The following is an 18,304-nucleotide window of genomic DNA, read 5'->3' on the forward strand; positions in this document are numbered from 1 at the left end:
GCAAAATTTAAGTTTCAAAATGAATGATGTTTATCTATAACTTGTTGCATGCTGATTCACAATTCAATTTGAAGCCATTTTTCTGCGAAAAGAGAGTAGCATATTGTGCCATCTCTATCTTAGTCGTATATTGGAATTGGATTAGGCTTAATCCTTCTACCTCTTGCCATAATCACTTTGAAAGAGGGTGATGACTGACAAATAGAGTAGATAAGATTAAACAAAAGCTTCGTTCCATAAAGTGACAACTTAACAAGTTGGGGAGAAAAGATAGATTCTGCACAATTTAGACGATGTTTAGGTACTATTTTCCCCAATGATTTATGGTTGAAACATTGAAATCATAGCCATATTAATGGTTTTTTAATTATTATTATATTAAAGGGGAGTTTTGGCGCAATACTAAAATTACTGTTGTGTGATCTATAAGTCACCGGCAAGTCTTAGAAAAAAGTTTCTTGCAAAATAGCATAAGACTGCATAATAGACCTTTGTTCGGAATCCCACATTGACAAAAATTTCATATACCGGACTATCCTTTATTATTATATTTGACGACTTAGACTTCACCTTTTACTACAATTGACCGTATATGCATTCTGAGATCACATGAGCCCATTATTTTATAATAGTATTTGCATTGCAATATTAGGTCAAGAGAAACAATTAGAATGGTTTCATCTATATGGTTTTATGGAAACAACTTCAATCCTAAGCTGAGGTTCTTTGAAATTTAATACAGCTACAAGTAGTATTGAGCAGGTTAAGGACCAGGAAGTGGATACTGAAAAATTAAACTTAATGCTGCAGCACAATGATCATAACTGGAATACATAGGAAAAAGCTAAACAATACAAAAGGAATGGCTTTAGTTAATCAATAATCAGAGAATATAAATATTTAGGAGGAAATAGTAGGCTGCTTGATTGAGATGTAATAAATTATACGAGGGTGTTTAGACCAGCAGTCTTGTCCAACCAAACATGGACACAAATCATCATGCACAAAACAAGTGTTATTTTCCTTTCATTGAGCAATCATATCACAAATCAAAATTGATAAGAACATATCTAGGACAAAGGGTGATGGTGAAATCTTCTCAATACAAAGGATTGTTAGTGGTGCCACCGCACACAATTATGTGATGGCACCATCTTACCAACCTGCATTTAGTCTTTCCTTTCCCCTGTGGAACTATCTATGGAGGCCATCTGGAAAATTTTCCTTTCGGTTGAAATGTCAAAACCTTGAGTAATCCTCAAGTTCAGCACGTATGTTTGCTTACAAAAGAGTACAAGATAAACTATCTGATCAATCTAAACCAAGCACATAGCTATTGAATCTTGCACTAATGAAGACCTGACAAATTCAACAGCCAGATACAATTCTTTGTCACTTATATAAATCTGCACACTGTATAGGAATATAATTCCTGTTTGTACAGTTACAGTAGTTTTGGAACTTGGCCTTTCTAAAGCATAATATTTACAACAAAATCTCTAATGATGGTGGCATATTTACATTGTGTTCACGTTATTGACAAGCATATGTACATCAGGCGATGGCAAAAATAAGGTGATATTTACAGAAAAAAATAATGAAATAATAAGAACATGCCCTACAAAATAGTTTGAACATTCGCGAGGTCACAACGCATATATTAACTTCTCTAATTCCCTTTTCCATTGTAAAAATCACATTCCCTCTCAATATGGCACGGAACAATGTTATCCAGCTGCAGTATACAATTATAAACTTTGTCCATTACCCCAGAGAATGTTTCGGCCTTCAGAAGGTTGTAAAGCCTCAAGACAAAATAAACTTCTCAATAACCTTCCTTGAATTTGTAAGAAACAGTTTCCTTCCAAGATATCACCAAACAAATGTTATCCAGTGGGAACTTATTCACCAAGACAGCACCATTGCTTCATAATTCTATTACTCATATTAAAATTTTGTCATATGCATTTTTTCTTTTTTTTGCTTTTTGTAAGTTTATTCTCACACCTCATTAGGCCAAGTTGTCAATTAGTATTTACAGTCAGATGCTTCAAAGAGAAGAAAGCCATTCCTCCATACGCTTATTGCCATCTGCATCAATAAAAGTAAAAGCAGGTCAACAAATAGCGCATGGAATATTATTTAAGAGATTTTCTTGTATGCATCCAAAAGAAGGAAAGGAAGTTGCTGCCAGGAAGCAAATTTCAATAACTAGTGGGAGTAGCAAAATTTAACTGCCTCTGGGCAACAAGAAAAGAATTGTTCCCGTTTCCAACCAAACTTCAACCAAGATTGAGTACATATCTACAGTGCGCCTTCACACATTTATCTAGCAAAGTAAAGAATAATGACCAGGGAAAACAAATTTAATTTTCTACATCTATAGAGTAACAAAAATGAGGATCTATGAATACCACTATTTTCTCCATTGTAAAAGTGGGTAGTCTGGCTCTCTGTCAAACTCATGTGTGAATACCAATACTCCTAAACTGTCTAGACTACATGTACATGTGTCTCAACTGCTTAAATGATACAATTGACTGTTGAGCCTAACAACTATCTGAAATGTTTAAGTTCAAGTTACTCATAGTTCACTCACTCATCTAAGCTCATCAAGTTTCTTCATCAGGCAACAACTTACCATATAAGACTAAAGCATGGTGTTACAACACGAATATGAGAATTCACAAGGTTATTTATAGCATATAAACAATCTCAAGACCCCAACTTCAACAAGAAAACTAAAGCCAACAAGGGATTTGAAAAAACCAAGCTAAAACCTAGGAATACTACCTAACCAATCCTAATTGGGGCCTTTGGTTGGTCAAATCATGCAATAACACTAGTAAGCTAGGAGAGTTATGCAAGTGAACCAAACAATGACATTTTCAAGAGTGCAATAATACATATCAAAACATAAGAAGATAAAAATGAGCATGCTAAACTATATGGTGATAGAGTTGAAAATAGTCATCTTATAGTCAAGGTACATATGCAACAATCACAATTGCATACAAAGTACACTTACATTCCTCGAGCTAAAAGAAAAATCTTATAAAACCACGTAGGGAACGAGCTGACATCTTAATGAGTTACAACATTAGATGGTTAAGAAACAAGAGATACCAAAAAAAAGTCTCTGAAATGGATATGTGAGATTACAAGAAAAAATGAAACGAAACAAATACAATTATCAGAGAGTAATTTGGTAGGTATAGCTCCAACAAAGAGTCAAGTGATTTATCATGCATAGTGTCAGTCCCACTTTCATCCTGGAAACTGAGCTTCATGCAATTAAAAGCATGAATTTATCCTGGGAAGGAGTTGGAAAGACCCAAGTAGAAACAGACAATTTCATGGCCAGCGAGATATTAAATGGCAACCTAGAGCCATCAGAAGCCTACAAAAACTCAGGGGAGCGGCTGTCTAAAATTTTGGCGGGGACTAACAGGTGCATAAAGCTCATTAAAGCATGGAAGGGAATTACATAGTTGATGTTCTAGCAAAAGAAAGCCCTGAGGAAGAATTATGCTCATATGCATTTCAATATGCGGCTTAGTGTTTTTCATGACATACTATATTTCTCTGGCAGTCTTCCTGATGGAATGCGATGTAATTTTTTGCTTATTTAATAAAGCCCTTATGGCAGTCCTTTCAACAAAAGAAAAAAAAGATATCCTCTGCTTCTTGCCATATTATATCAAGCTGTAACTAAAGATATACCAACAGTTGCATGTTTGGCTTTCAGAATTAACATAATTAGGGAAAGTAGAATAAAATGGCGAACATAATGTGGTACAAAGGAAAATTGAAACAATCAGTCATAATGTGGCAAAAAGGTAAAATCAAACTTTGGTGAGTAGATGAAACACATGGATGCAAGGAGGTTGAATCTCAAACCTGCAGACTACTTTAAGCTACATATAGAAAAGAGACATATATACCAAAGAAGACAAAAACTAATTTTTCTTACCTGATAGATCATCATCCATATGACTGACTGCTCCTAGGACATGAGTTCTGGAGTTTTTTGCCTGCTCATTGCGTCCACGACCATAACACCGCACCAAAACTGCGAAGCTGTTCTCTGCTTCTGAATCGCTCACAAATTCAGGGCCATGAGGTTCCGACCACCCAATAGACCAATCAGAATCATCAGACTCCGACCCTGACATGCATCCACCATCTGAGGACACAAGAACGATGTCGTATTCCTTGTCTATCCGCCTTTCTTTGCGGTTTTGCAAGTTTTTCTTATTTCTTCTCCAGTTTGACCTTGTCCTGTGTCCATTAGCAGGCAGAAACTTCGAGTAATCCGTTTCCTTGAATCCTGAAGGGAAATCAGGAGGTATGACTGTCGAATTGGCGGATTCATGATCCTTCCTGCCCCAAATCCAGATAGAGAAACGTGGGAAAGCCATAGTATTTATCCTCCGGAGAGAAAACACTGACTTCTGGGAATCACACCACTAATCTTATTCTCAAAACGATCTCACACTAAGAAATGACTGAGATAAGAATATCCCACGAATCTGCCGAAAGAACTTCAAACTATCAAATCCACTGCCCAAATAATAACTTTCCTAAAACAGAATTAAACTCGTCCTTTCTAGCAAAGTCAATCGTATGTTCAGCAAATAATAAACGGAAAATATTAGCTTTCATTCGAACTTCCCCGACGAGAGCAATCACAATCATCACTCCAAAGTAATGAAGGCCACAAAACAATACCAATCAGAAGAAATATACTTGTGAATCACAATAAGCCTTTCAGCAAAGTCCAAGAAATCAAATAACTTGGAGAAGCAACACGAAATTGAATATCTTCCACCCTGAACTCCCACAAATTCGCAAGAGAAGCGTCAAGGATGAGAAATCCATCTGTTTTCTTAAAAGGAAAAAAATGAAATCTTTTGCCTGATGATTTAGATTCTAAAATTGAACGAGAGTTCCACAGCTGACGCCTTGCACGCGTCCGGCGGTCCTCAGGCCATCGGCAGATGAGATTGGAGGCGTAGGAGAGATAGAGAGAGAGAGAGGTACGGCGGAAACAAGCGGCGAATAGTCATCGCAGCCGTCTTCGTCCCCGAGTTTATAGCGCTCCGAGCGTCCGACCGAAGCTTCAAGATCCACAACACGCGATCGACGAGCCAGATCTACTAGCCAATTATCCTGACGGTCTCCAGGTCGGCCACGCGTCTTGCGGCGATCGCGAGACCCTCCCGGGTGAATCGGGCTCTCCAGGAAGAGTGGCGCATACAAGCTCCTATGCGATGACGATTCGCCAACCGTCCGCTTTGAGGATTGACGGTGGATCCAACATCATTCAACAGGAGACACAAGTTCCAGTGGGTCCCACGGGGTGGTGTAAACGGACGGCGAAGTGTTCCCAGTCCAATCATTGCCCATTTTTTCTCTGCAAGCAACTGCCACGTGCCAATCGTGACTCATGCCTAATCCAAAACCAACGTAACATAGATTAGCACTTCATTCATAATTCATAATCTCGATATTGAAAACACTGGAGAAGGTTTCCTTTGTTTATTGACGAGAACAAACAGACGTAAAGATTCCAACGTATTCGAGTTCAATTCCTTCACTTCTTGACCTTTTGAAAGATTAAAGCAAAGTAGAATTTTTCTTCCTTTTACATTTGCAAAGGAAACCCATAAAGCTAGAGACGGGAACCAGCCACCCCAGGAGTTTCCGCCTTGATTCCTAGGTTCCACATTGCTCCGTCGCTCATGAAGTGCTACGGAATCGCATTGCAGACGCCTTCTGCATCCTTTCGGCCCTCAGACTGCCTGTCTCCGGGTACGCCATGGATATCGGCCCAGTGGAGTTTTCCCCTGAGCAGGAGATCTTCTCTTTCCCTCTCGGAAGCAATTCTGAAGCTTGAGGTACATCAGCTTTCCGCTGATTCTATAGTTGAATTTGTGCAAGCAGAGTTTCATTTTGGTATTGCCTTATGCGTTAAACCACTTCGAAGCGCTTACTTGAGTAATGAGTTTATTGAACTTCATATCTAACTCTTAATTCTTCATGTAGCCTCATGGTCCTAAGAATTACTGCTCCAAATAGACGGACCAATATTTTGAAGGATATTTCTGAAACTTGTTGATATTCAAATTGCATTTCTTGAATTCTCGGTGAAGTTTCTGTTCTGATCGCATTAACTTCCTTTCCCCATTTTTACAAGGTACAAATGCTGCATTTTGAATGCTTTAGGTGATAACAAGAACTGGTCACAGTTTCTCTCTGCCTAAGGCTGTCTAGTATATCCGCGTTACTCCAATGGATGGTTTCAGCCGATATTAATTTTTTCAACATGGATGAGATATTTTTCTTGAATGATCCAGTGAGGAATGTAAAACGATTACATTGTTAATACACTCCAGAGCTTTGCAAAATGAACTCAAAGAGTTGAAAGTATGTTAACTGAGCTTATCAAAACATGAAAATCAATTCAAGAGATTCTCATTTCGGTCTTGTTAACAGAATAAGCGAATGTATCATGTCTCAGTCACCTGATGGAACTCCAAAAACAACATTCTAACTGTTAATTCAAGATCATACGGTAGCAAATCACTTAATGCACCAGCCAAAACAGTTGATTCCCCCATTTTCAGAGCGGATGAGAACAACTAAAAATGCAACGTGACGTGAAGTTGGTAGAGAGGGGAAGAAACCTTCGAAATGAAGAGAAGATGGAGAAATATATCGACGACCCATGTTCTTGCAGGAGACAAGTGCTCCTGTAGTTTTGCTGGATTGTGAGTTAGCCTGTTCGGGGAGTATGGGCTTTTAATTACGTTATCTTGAAAAAGAAGAGAATGGAAATTAAAAGACAATAAATGATGTGACTCGCTACATAACTTGTAGTGCCATACTGCCATTTCTTTTTTGTAAATGCATAGAATTAAATGAGTCGAAATGATTGCAGAGTACGAGTATCAGATTCTTTGTCTTATCGTTATCGCAATAATTGAGGGGACTGGCTTGGATTCTCCACTAATCACCTTTAGCACTAATAAATGACTGCTAGCAATTTAATATAGAAAATTAAGCGTAGTTTTGTGTGTATAGTTTTTACCTAAGAAATCTTCATTTGTTGGCAATTCATTGATGCAGTAAAATAGAGATGATCATCTGGCTGGAACGAGTCCTCTCCTCGTAAGAAACACACCAATGCAAACAAAAAAAAAACAAAAACATTGACATGGGGCTCTGTTGTGACAGAAGCTGTAATAAATTTCGTATCCAACCAGATAGCACCAAGCGAAAAGTAACACAACAATGTTCAAATGATCATTCTCAAGGTCTCGATCCTTGTTTTAGTTTTTAACATGTTCTTTTTTCACACTTTTTACATGGACATTCGTCTGTTTCTTCATTGATTTGACTGGCACTGTTTTAAGCTTTCAGCGGCATGCAATGTGGCAGTTTGCCGATTACAAATCATTCCAAACTCATTATAGCTTTTACGTGCCGTGCATCAACACTATAAACTGGACTTCACTTCGACCTCCTTGTTCATAGACAATGGCGTCTGTTAAACAAAGGTGCTGTTTTTTGCTGTCAGTCGTCAAGCTTGAGAGGTCACACATTGAATGCGTAAAGCATCTTCACGTACGCACCTTCCTGGCACTGGGATGTAGTGCTCACTGTGGAAGACTGGAGATGAGTATAAAGCATGGATAGAACTTGCAAGAGAGAGAGATATGCTACCATCTTTCTTATCACTTTTTGCTTTTTCTTTTTAATTTCCTAGCAATTTCTGGTTGCATTGTTATCTCTGCCTTTGCCTTTTCCCTGTCCCATTCATCATGAACTTTTTTTGAGAGAGAGAGCGGATAGTGTGCACAGGGAGAATTAGAGAGGCGCCCTGTCTCCTTGCGGGTTAAGAAAAACACGTATAAAGCGATAAATAAGAGAAAAATAAATAGTAAAGGAGAGTTTGCAGAAGATTCCTCCTAGAGTGAGAAAGTGAGAAGGGGCACATTTGTTGTGCTTTGTTCTTTTGCAAGGCATTTGGTGGAAAACTCAGTCTCCTTTCCCCATCGTTTGCCCCACTGGTGGAGGGTTGCTATATCTTCTTCTTGTATTTCCTTCCTCAAGCTACTTCAGGAGGGATTGCGACGGCTGTTCTTGGAATTCGCTGTTGGTAAAGAAAAAGATTTGTTTTTAACGACTACAATCCTTCAAGTCTTCAGATTTTTCCTGGAGTTGATAGTAGAAAGGTTGGTTCTCTAGCGAGACTAGTGAGTGAGCTTATAGCTTTTTTGAAGTGGGATATTGTGGAGGAAGAGGAGATAGATGGCCGGAGCAGCGCCACCACCGAAGCAGGACGAGTTGGTGCCACATCCAGTGAAGGACCAGTTGCCCAACGTCTCCTTCTGCATCACCAGCCCCCCTCCCTGGCGTGAGTTACTTCATTCATGCTCCCTTTAGCCAAATTCTTGATACTCCATCCAATTTCTCATGCACCTCGAGTTATTTCCTGGGAAGTTGGGAACTATTTTTTGTATGTTTATCCTCATTTTTTACACTTTTCTTCTCTGGTTCTTGTATTTGTAGTCATTGTTACTACTCCTCTATGTATCTTGTTTCTCTTTGGTATACCAATTTTTTTTCTCACAAATGTTGATGATCTTAAGCCTTGGATTACCCTTTTTTCCTTCGTAACTCAAAAGGATGGAATAGGGTTCTTGAATTTATTCCTGTAGTGATGCTGATGCCGTTTTCCCATTTACTAATGTTCTTCCTGTTTCTTTTCCTGACCAACTTGATGTGATGAAAGAATATTAAGCTAACCTAAATTATCATTATGTCTTATTGCTGGATGCAGCTGAGGCAATCCTTCTTGGTTTCCAACATTACCTGGTGATGCTAGGGACGACTGTTATCATCCCCACTGCACTTGTTCCTCAAATGGGGGGAGGAAATGTGAGATTCTATTTGCATACTCATGATCACAAACAGACGTTCTGTTCAAAATGAAATAGTTTTTTCTTGGCTCAATAATAAGCTGATGCATATTATTACATTGCATTTTAGAAAAGCTAGTTATATTTCACTCTCTTTTAGGACGACAAAGCAAGAGTAGTGCAGACATTGCTCTTTGTGGCTGGTATTAATACACTTTTCCAAACTTATTTTGGAACTCGTTTGCCGGCTGTGATTGGAGGATCATATACCTTTGTGATGCCTACCATATCTATCATTTTGGCTGGGCGGTATAGCAATATCATTGATCCTCATGAGGTGAGGTTGAAACAAAGCCTTGATTGGAATTGTGTTACTATAATTCAGAAGTTAGAAACTGATGATCAATTTCCATTTTTCTTAGAAATTCCTGCACATTATGCGTGGAACCCAGGGTGCACTAATTGTCGCTTCAACCCTGCAAATTATTATTGGTTTTAGTGGTCTTTGGCGCAATGTAACAAGGTTAATATGCTAATGTCTTTGTATTCTGTGGCAAGTGACTTTGTCATAAGTTCCAACAACTGCAACTAAACGTTCGTATCATATTTTGAATATTTTTTAGATTTTTAAGCCCGTTATCAGCTGTTCCTCTGGTTGCATTAGCTGGGTTTGGCCTCTATGAGCTTGGATTTCCAGGGGTAAGTATTCAATTTGTGAAGGTATGCTATTGCGCTTGGAGTGCATTGTGAGGTAAACCGATGTTAGTTGTGCAGGTTGGTAAATGTGTTGAGATTGGACTGCCAGTGATTATTCTATTAGTGATGTTTTCACAGGTAATCTTCATTGATCAGTGGATTGAAACTTGTTTACTTCTACTGCAGTTTCATTTCAAATGTTTTCAATTTTAAATGCATTTTGTGCATTTCATCTTTGACTAAAAGGATCTTGATTGATTGCTTTTATATATGTTCCTCCCCAGTATATTCCTCACGCTCTACAATCAGAGAGGCCTGTATTTGATAGATTTGCAGTCATGTTTTCGATTGTGATCGTGTGGATTTATGCATACTTTCTCACAATTGGTGGAGCTTATAGGCATTCTCCACCAAAGACACAATTCCATTGCCGTACTGATCGTTCTGGGCTTGTTGGTGGGGCTCCTTGGTAAGATTTTTGTTCCTTTGTTTTTAGTTGTTCTCCTTGAATGCTGTTTGAATGGAGTTGTATCTCTAGTTGCTCATGATCATATTTTGATACCTAGGATAAGAGTACCATATCCTTTTCAATGGGGAGCACCGACTTTTGATGCCGGGGAAGCTTTTGCGATGATGGCAGCCTCATTTGTTGCCCTTGTAGAGGTTGATCACTATCTATTGAAGATTCTTTAAATGGTGGTTTGCATTATTGTGTCTTCTAATCTGTGCATGATACTACAGTCTACTGGTACTTACATGGCCGTTGCGAGATATGCAAGTGCAACACCAATACCTCCTTCGGTGCTCAGTAGAGGCATTGGTTGGCAGGTATGGAATCATTTCCATTTCGCTAGATTTAAAGTTCTTTTGGCTTTTGGAAGTCACAAACACTATTTTTTCTCTATTCTAGGGAATTGCTATCTTGTTGGATGGATTGTTTGGAACTTCTATTGGATCATCAGTATCTGTGTAAGATTCTGCTCATGCATTCACCTTCATATCCATTGTGTTTAAGGTATCGAGTAATGTTTTGCAGCGAAAATGCCGGTTTGCTGGCTATGACACGTGTTGGCAGTCGGAGAGTCGTGCAAATTTCAGCAGGATTCATGATTTTCTTTTCCATCCTTGGTAATCTGTTCGTGTCATAGAGTTTAAAATCTGAATGAATCTGATCATGCCTAATATTGTGAGTTACCAATTAATGCTATCATCTCTCGAACTGAATGATCATTCTTCTTTGCGACAGGGAAATTTGGAGCGGTCTTTGCATCTATTCCTGCACCAATTTTCGCAGCTCTTTACTGTCTTTTCTTTGCATATGTTGGTTAGTCTAATGCAATGAATTCATACTCGTCTTCGCTAGTGGACCTGCTTCGATAACTCGAATGAATGCACTTTCATGTATGTGCAGGTGCAGCTGGTCTTAGCTTCCTTCAGTTCTGCAATCTGAATAGCTTCCGCACCAAGTTCATCTTAGGATTCTCCATTTTCATGGGTTTGTCAGTTCCACAGTACTTCAACGAATACACTTCGGTAGCCGGTTACGGTCCAGTCCACACCGGGGCAAGATGGGTATGTATGTGAAGAACCACAACTATCCCATCTCTACTCTCTTTTTGTTTGCTAGCCAACAAATTCATTCTCGTCTTTCTTGTGGATGTTCTCTAGTTCAACGACATAATCAATGTGATATTCTCTTCGAAACCGTTTGTCGCCGGGTTCGTGGCATTTTTCTTGGACAATACTCTCCATAGGCACGATAATACAGTAAGGAAAGACAGAGGTTACCATTGGTGGCAGAAGTTCCGATCCTTCAAGGGCGATACAAGAAACGCAGAATTCTACGCACTGCCTTGCAATCTCAACAAGTTCTTTCCGTCGGTGTAAGCCCTATGTGCTTAGAATCGTTTGTGAAACACTTAGGATTGCCCTTTCAGAGAGTTTTTGGGTTAAGCTCAGTGTTTTGTGCTAGATCTCTCCTTGTCATTTACTCTATGGATGTAGCTTAATGGATATTTCTGTTAAAGATTTAACTGTAATGCATGTTTGGTCTTTAATTTACAAAGCTGATGAACATTATTGAATCTCACTTGAGCAAGTTCATGGTCCCTAAACCTTAAACTCATGCGGGCACGTGTCTTTGTTTGCATTGGGGAAACCCCAAACTTTTGCACTTGAAATTTGTGTGCCTGTGGTGACAACTGGCAAATGCAAGGCTGCAATGATGGTGCTTCAGTGCAGAAAAGGTAAACACTGGATGAAATGAGTGCATCATGGAGCAACGAATCACGAGTCTCTCTCTTGATTCTTTGATGTTGAATCGAGACAGGATTGAACGAGCCCAACCGGTTAATCTAAGAACTAGAGGAAGAGCTGGTACGATCAGGTTTGGGACCCCACTGCTTCACTGTCTGGCTCAGTTTTAATAGCACTGATCTCGGTCAAACGACCTATTAAAGCTGCGATATGCAGTCAGGCATCACCGCTATTGCAGGACATGGACATGAAAGAAACCATGAAAAGGCAGCCATGTCCGTGACCAGACACGATTGATGGTACGTTCTTGTGTTGTATTTATTCTAAGAAGCAGACGATTTAGCCTGCTTCAAGTTTGCTCAGTTACTTTGTTGGCGTCTTGCACCGAGTTCTCTCTCATGTCTTTCTTTTTTCTTTTCAAATAAGGAAGTTCAAATCAGTGCAAAAAAGATTTAAAACTATTTTAAAAATTTTATTTGCATCGACGAGGGCAGCATTAAGTGCACCCCACCGACACGGCAACACCCTCGGCCGCTTGCTGACACTTGCAAATTCCAATGTTGCTTATCAATGATTATATATATAAATCATTTCCGAAAGTCCAGAATAAAAATAATAATATTTTTTATTTGTTTTACTTATTATTAAATTATTTATTTTTTAAAAAATTTAAAAATTAGATTATAATATTAAATATAAAAAATTTAAAAATGAATAAAATTTAGATGCCCAAACTCTTTTATTGCGCACAATATACACGTATATTAACATATGAGTACTTGTATAAATCAAAAAGAATGTATCTAAGAAAATTGACATTGAATGAGGACATTGCAAGCAAACTATTAATTTGCATTAATATCTACATTCTAGATTCTGAAATCCAGATATATGTTTGTATTAATTAATTTTTATATGTTGGATTTTTAATTAGGTTGATCGGATTGATTTATGATTCCATATATAATTTGAACAATAAAGAGCTTTTCAAATTCAATTTAAGGTTATATTTTATTAACCATTTTTTAATAATGTATATATTCAATTCTTACAATAGATTAATTCCTAAAGGTCCTATGAAAATTTTTTATCCACCAAAAAGTATGAATTTTAACGGACAATCTAACATCAGAAATAATTCGAATACTGCAAATAATATTGCGTGAAAATAAAACCATCTATGCATATGCATAGGAAACCATCGTACGGCGTAGATTTCGGTAACCATGATTATACGCTTAGAATATCTCAATCTTCATCGATAGAGAAATCCAATGAACTGAGAAGATACAGATATATATGTGGCTTAGATCATCATTCCCTACAAAGTTTAGGTTTCAATAAGATGAGATTGGACAATTAGCGTGAGGACTCCAACACTTCACATGGCCTCTTAATGGCGTTTAGTCGGCACTTGGACTAAATGGAGAAGTGCATTGAAGAAAGATAAACCTAGAAGAGCTACACACAAGCTAATATTTGAAGACATCATCCCTTCAACTCCTACATGATCATCATCTGAATGGAACAGACCATCTGTCTCCTGTGTAATCCTTTTTCTTTCTTTCTTTTTTCTTTTTGTGCTGCAAAATACAAACATGAAAAAAATAAAATACTAAGAGCAGTTAATACCCAAACTCAACTAAACCCCATTTTATCATAAGAAAAGTGGTGGTTGATGCGACTGACTTAGGCTTTTTCTAATACAGTAGTACCTCATTCATTTGTATAAAAGATTTAGCAGGTGAAGTACGAGAGAAAAATAGATCAAAAGATAATTTTTCCGTTCGAAGTACCTTGTTAATTTTTTTCCCCTGATGAACACATCCAACTCTGAAACATGTAGACACGATAGAGACATTTATCTTTCGAGTATGTGGATGACTTGAGTAAAATTTAGATTCTCTGCATACATAAATCAGAGTGGAGCATTAGTTAATTAATAAACTCTACTTTCGGACATTGACCGTGATCACTGATTTCATGCCACAACACAAGGCAATCATGGAGCGGAGAAAGAGGTGGTCACTTTGGACCGTTTTGGTTACTGCAGCTGAGCTCTGTGTCCCTTGTCAGATTAAATGAAGAGAAAACCACCACCTGAAGCAACACTACCGTTAATCGCAATACAAGGAAGTAACAACTACTGCTAACTGTTACCTGATGTTTGATGGAGCCAATTTGACTGACGCAGTGACGCTAGAGATCAGGATAAGGCTTCTTCAGGTAAGGGCAAGCGACCATCACAGAAAGGTAGTAGCAGCTCTCCACATCTCATTCCATGGGTGGCTGTAGCGAAGGAAGCAACAAAGTTATATCTCCATCAGTGACAACAGTCTGCTTACCTTCTCCTTAGTCGCCTGCAACGTATATAACACGCGCGCCTACCACGATCTTTTTACCATATCAGCTCGCCATTGACATCATGTCACGCGGAAGGTAGCTCAAAGGCAGACGGAAGTTCTCATTCTCCCTCTTTGTTTAAAAATACAGAGATTGAATGCAGAATATGTGCGAGAATATATTCTATAATATCGAGTTTTGAGCCAGTCTTCTTACCCCATCCTATCCTATCTCATTAAATAAGACAAACTGAACCAAGGCAGCTGAAGTTGGTTGAATGCTCCTATCACTGTTTCTTTTTTTCTCTACCACACTTCTTCTCCCGTTCCTGATTCGTGCTAAATCACCATAGCCAACTGCAGGCAAAGGTAACACTGAGAAGGATGGGGAATTGCCAGGCGGCGGACGCGGCGGCGGTGCTGATCCAGTACCCCGGTGGGAAAGTGGAGAGGCTGCACTGGCCGACGACCGCTGCCAATGTCATGAAGAGCAACCCAGGGTACCACGTGGCCCTCGTAACTCCCTACATCCCGCAAAATGAGAGGAAGGATGGCGGCGTTGGCATCCGGATTACCCGGGTGAAGCTGCTCAAGCCTAAGGAAATGCTTCTGCTAGGCCAAGTTTACCGGCTGATCACCTCTCAAGGTTCTTATTTCCTCTCGTCTTTATGTTTTCTGCCATGCTGATTGCCGTTGTTTAGTCGTCCGGCGTGAACTAACGGCGAACATTTGTGGGGATTTTCTTGGTCAGAAGTCGCAAAAGCTCTGAGGCAAAGGCAATATGAGAAGCTGAAGAAAAGCCAGAATGAAATGATTAGGAAACAGAAACATCAGCAGAAGCAGAACGGAGATGAAACACAGGAGGATGCAGAAAGAAGTCATGAGGTATGACTACAACAATTGCTACAAAGTTATTCTTGCGTATATGTTTCGCGATATATCAACTACAAACGTCTAGAACCGTAACCAAATCAATAGGTAGATTGGCAAAACAAATAAAAAATGATGAAAAAAATCTCAGATCTAACCATGAAACAGGAATCCTCACTCAATCACGAAGAAAACTAATGAGTCGTTCAACGCAATAGATGTTAATTTGCCTACCAATCAGCAGTTGAAAGACACAAAGCATAAAGAGCATGAACTTCAAATGGGAACATAAATCTCATTTACGGATGTATGCAAAATGTTTAGGTTGAATTCAGAAATAATACTTTGAATTCATTGCAACACTATTCTGTTTGAAATAAACAGGTAACAAGACAAGAAAAAGATCCACCGAAGAACACACAAACGATAATGAGAGGCAGACAATGGCGTCCTTCGCTCCAGAGCATCTCAGAAATGTCAGGCTAGTTGTGCAACAGTTTACAAAACATAAAATGAAATCTTGACAGACTTCAAAGATAGATCTCAACCATTAGCTAATCTTGTGTGGCTGATGTGTTCATGAATAGTTGAATGTATACCATGAAAATTTGAGATATAGGGTAACGTTGCCAGAGGCAAACAAGCCTGTAAAGATAGACTTCCAACAACGGTTGATGCATGTATTCCCCAGATTGATTTCAGTAAGGAAATCATATGTAATCATGAACTAGAATTGACGAAGAATGAATATGGGGGTTTTCAATCTTGTAGTCAGAACAATTTTACAATTACAACATTCTTATTCAGTTATCAGGAGAACAAAAAAAAAATCATGTAAATGCTCAACGATCAATAGGCTGTTGGAAATTCAATTTTTGCAATACGCAGGATGAGATAGTTTTGTAGTTTCTGATTTCTCAAAACTATATTGATAATCATTCACAATTTTTCCTAAACAGTTACCATTTGATTCCAGTATCATTTTGACGACGAAGGGTAACTTCCAAATCCTGATCATATCACAATGTTATCTCATTCTCAACATGTATTGCATTTTTCATTTCTTAAAGATGTCTCTTAATGCCAATCAATGTTCTTTACTGCATCAATTTCGTGTCCCGTCTGATTGTTCAGCAGGTATATAACAGCCTGACACGCCGAAGAATAAATAAAAATATTGTTAAATACGATTCTTTAAAGATCTGTCTTCAGATAATTGCAAATGGAAAATTAATATGGTTTCAGTTCAGTTCCACGCCTTCTAAATAATGAAGCATTTCCCCTTCTTATAACCTTCTTATTCCAGAAAATAGTAGAAAACCCAGCCTCATTTAAAACTGGCGTCGATGATGAAGCAAATAGTAATAATGCAAAGTTAGAGGCATAAGGAGCTAGGATCGGTAACTTCCAATTGCCATTTTCTGCTAGTGCATCGACCGCGAAGTCACTCCTTGCAGCCAGTGAGTCGCTTCTTGGTCTTGTTAAGAACAATAAGGAGAACCAATGGGTTCTCCCGAAATTGCTCTTAATATGTATGTATTTCTAAAATCAACTTTGACACAAGAATTCTATTTCCAATTCTCTTAACTTCGACAAGAGTATCTTTGTAATCCTTATCTAGCACTGCAAAAATAGATAGTCGGATTATCCCTTAATTTCAATTGCCAATCAATCAAAATCAGTATCCATACATATTCGCACTCTTAACAGCAATAAGAAATGAAGTTTCCAATTTGCTGGCAAAGAACAACCCATTGTGTTCCAGAAGAATGGTATTCACATTCTTAACAGACATAAGAAATGAAGTTTCCAATCTGTCAGGAAAGAACTACCCATTGTATTCCAGAAGAACGATATTCGCACCGACAGACATAAAAAACGAAGTTACTAATTTGTTAGGAAAGAGATACCAACCTCCGCGCAAATTTTCACGACTTCATCCACGTCCTCGAGCAAGGAAAAAGCAGTATCAAAGATCACAAAAGCTTACGGCTTTCGCGAATTCGGGGATGGGATCAGGGTAGTGGATCCATCGAGGGCGACACTGATCGAAGAAGGTGCGAGGTGAATTGGTTGCTGAGAGAAGAGCAGAGAAGAAAAAGAAACGGCAGAGAAGCAAAAGACATGGTCGGATCACGAATGAGCCAGGCCCAATGGACGATATGGGCCGATGGCCAGGCCCATCCAATTTGAATGGTCCAACGATTCAAAATAAATACAAATTTGAGTTGGCCACCACCACTTGCATGATACAATGCGAAGGACAGTTCAAAAAGAACACTGATTCAGTCTTTTAGATGAAAAAAAAAGGTATTGTTTTTTGTAATAGAAAGGGGTAGCCTTTATTAATGTCTTTCGAGTATCAATAGAAATCTTAATTCAGGCTACTTTGCGTAGGCTTTACCTGCATTTGGAACATCGAAACAAAGTCCACATGATCCAATTGCTTTCCCCCAGAGCTCCTTTCATCACCAACAATGAATTGTCTCCGTCATCTACCACTTCTCCAAACTTTAAGGTTCCCCACGGCCATCAAAGTGTCTTCTCCAATTGCACACCATCATGGCAGAAATAAAAAGAAAAGAAAAGCCAAAAGAAAAAGGCAGAGCATGGCTTTAACTAGTTGACAGGTAGATAGGTAAGGGCTACTGATGATTATGAATAAGACCTTAACTTCTTCCTTATTATTGCGAGTGCAGATATTTACGGCATGTCCACTTTGGTTACTTAGTGAACGAATATTTATGTTTTTTACCCTCCTCCTTCAAAGCGTGTACTGTGATACAGTTCACATCTAGAGGTTATCATTCATCTGCACTGATTGTGAGCATTGTGTTATCATGCTGACTTGATTTTTATTTTAATTTTTTCAGGACCTACTTCATCACCATTAGCATGAGGTAGATAGTTCCTGCAGAGAGAAACAAAAGTTTGAAGCATCCTTTATCAAATCACGCTCGCCTTTAGGTAAAATATATATCCTTTGAGAAAGAAAGGAGGCTAAAGAGAGTATCGAGTGGTGAAAAGTTTTGGCTTTGGGGCTTTTGGGCTTGTTCTTGGGATTCCTTGCTTTGCGGTCAAAGAGAGTTCCAAAAGGCAGTGGAAATCCAGGAGGATGTATAAGCAAGAAAGTCTGGTGCTGTTAACAGGGAAAAGGAAGAAAAAACATAGAATATCAACTGCTTTTATTTTTCAGGAAAAAGAAAAATATTC

The 18,304-nt window shown here is 38.6% G+C and overlaps 3 protein-coding genes across 6 annotated transcripts; 2 read left to right on the forward strand and 1 right to left on the reverse strand.

Moving 5' to 3' along the window:
- Window positions 1-1,380: 1,380 nt before the first annotated feature.
- On the reverse strand, window positions 1,381-5,032 carry LOC141839878 (uncharacterized). 2 transcript variants are annotated; one of them, XM_074727739.1, is made up of 3 exons: window positions 4,798-5,032; window positions 3,974-4,532; window positions 1,381-2,091 (listed from the first exon to the last, which is right to left on the reverse strand). In XM_074727739.1, the coding sequence occupies exons 2-3, from the start codon at window positions 4,419-4,421 to the stop codon at window positions 2,051-2,053; spliced, it is 489 nt and encodes a 162-aa protein (XP_074583840.1). In that variant the 5' UTR covers window positions 4,422-4,532; window positions 4,798-5,032; the 3' UTR covers window positions 1,381-2,050. The 2 variants fall into 2 exon arrangements, with proteins under 2 accessions (XP_074583840.1, XP_074583832.1); XM_074727731.1 differs by having other exon boundaries at window positions 3,974-5,032.
- An 849-nt stretch (window positions 5,033-5,881) lies between these two features.
- LOC141816250 (nucleobase-ascorbate transporter 6-like) lies at window positions 5,882-11,688 on the forward strand. Of its 3 annotated transcripts, none has more exons than XM_074704145.1 (14): window positions 5,882-5,900; window positions 8,849-8,946; window positions 9,088-9,264; window positions 9,350-9,450; window positions 9,551-9,626; window positions 9,702-9,761; window positions 9,908-10,092; window positions 10,190-10,286; window positions 10,365-10,451; window positions 10,534-10,592; window positions 10,660-10,751; window positions 10,870-10,947; window positions 11,035-11,195; window positions 11,292-11,688. In XM_074704145.1, the coding sequence occupies exons 2-14, from the start codon at window positions 8,887-8,889 to the stop codon at window positions 11,508-11,510; spliced, it is 1,452 nt and encodes a 483-aa protein (XP_074560246.1). In that variant the 5' UTR covers window positions 5,882-5,900; window positions 8,849-8,886; the 3' UTR covers window positions 11,511-11,688. The 3 variants fall into 3 exon arrangements, with proteins under 3 accessions (XP_074560246.1, XP_074560192.1, XP_074560286.1); XM_074704091.1 differs by lacking the exon at window positions 5,882-5,900 and adding an exon at window positions 8,082-8,422; XM_074704185.1 differs by lacking the exon at window positions 5,882-5,900 and adding an exon at window positions 8,134-8,164.
- Window positions 11,689-14,505: 2,817 nt separating this feature from the next.
- LOC141843420 (uncharacterized) lies at window positions 14,506-15,853 on the forward strand. Its single transcript, XM_074731491.1, has 3 exons — window positions 14,506-14,867; window positions 14,973-15,106; window positions 15,476-15,853. The coding sequence occupies exons 1-3, from the start codon at window positions 14,606-14,608 to the stop codon at window positions 15,575-15,577; spliced, it is 498 nt and encodes a 165-aa protein (XP_074587592.1). The 5' UTR covers window positions 14,506-14,605; the 3' UTR covers window positions 15,578-15,853.
- Window positions 15,854-18,304: the final 2,451 nt, after the last annotated feature.

This window comes from Curcuma longa, chromosome 1, assembly GCF_044706935.1.
Source record: "Curcuma longa cultivar G26 ecotype Majalengka, Jawa Barat chromosome 1, ITB_CL_G26_1.1, whole genome shotgun sequence".
Lineage (NCBI taxonomy): Eukaryota > Viridiplantae > Streptophyta > Magnoliopsida > Zingiberales > Zingiberaceae > Curcuma > Curcuma longa.

Coding starts and splice junctions, on each gene's coding strand:
- LOC141839878 (XM_074727739.1), bottom strand. CDS start 4,421: ATGGCTTTCCCACGTTTCTCTATCTGGATTTGGGGCAGGAAGGATCAT. Junction 2,092..3,973: donor TATGGATGATGATCTATCAG/GTAAGAAAAATT, acceptor TTATTGATGCAG/ATGGCAATAAGCGTATGGAG.
- LOC141816250 (XM_074704091.1), top strand. CDS start 8,317: ATGGCCGGAGCAGCGCCACCACCGAAGCAGGACGAGTTGGTGCCACAT. Junction 8,947..9,087: donor CTCAAATGGGGGGAGGAAAT/GTGAGATTCTAT, acceptor ACTCTCTTTTAG/GACGACAAAGCAAGAGTAGT. Junction 10,752..10,869: donor GATTTTCTTTTCCATCCTTG/GTAATCTGTTCG, acceptor TCTTTGCGACAG/GGAAATTTGGAGCGGTCTTT.
- LOC141843420 (XM_074731491.1), top strand. CDS start 14,606: ATGGGGAATTGCCAGGCGGCGGACGCGGCGGCGGTGCTGATCCAGTAC. Junction 14,868..14,972: donor CCGGCTGATCACCTCTCAAG/GTTCTTATTTCC, acceptor TTTCTTGGTCAG/AAGTCGCAAAAGCTCTGAGG. Junction 15,107..15,475: donor ATGCAGAAAGAAGTCATGAG/GTATGACTACAA, acceptor TGAAATAAACAG/GTAACAAGACAAGAAAAAGA.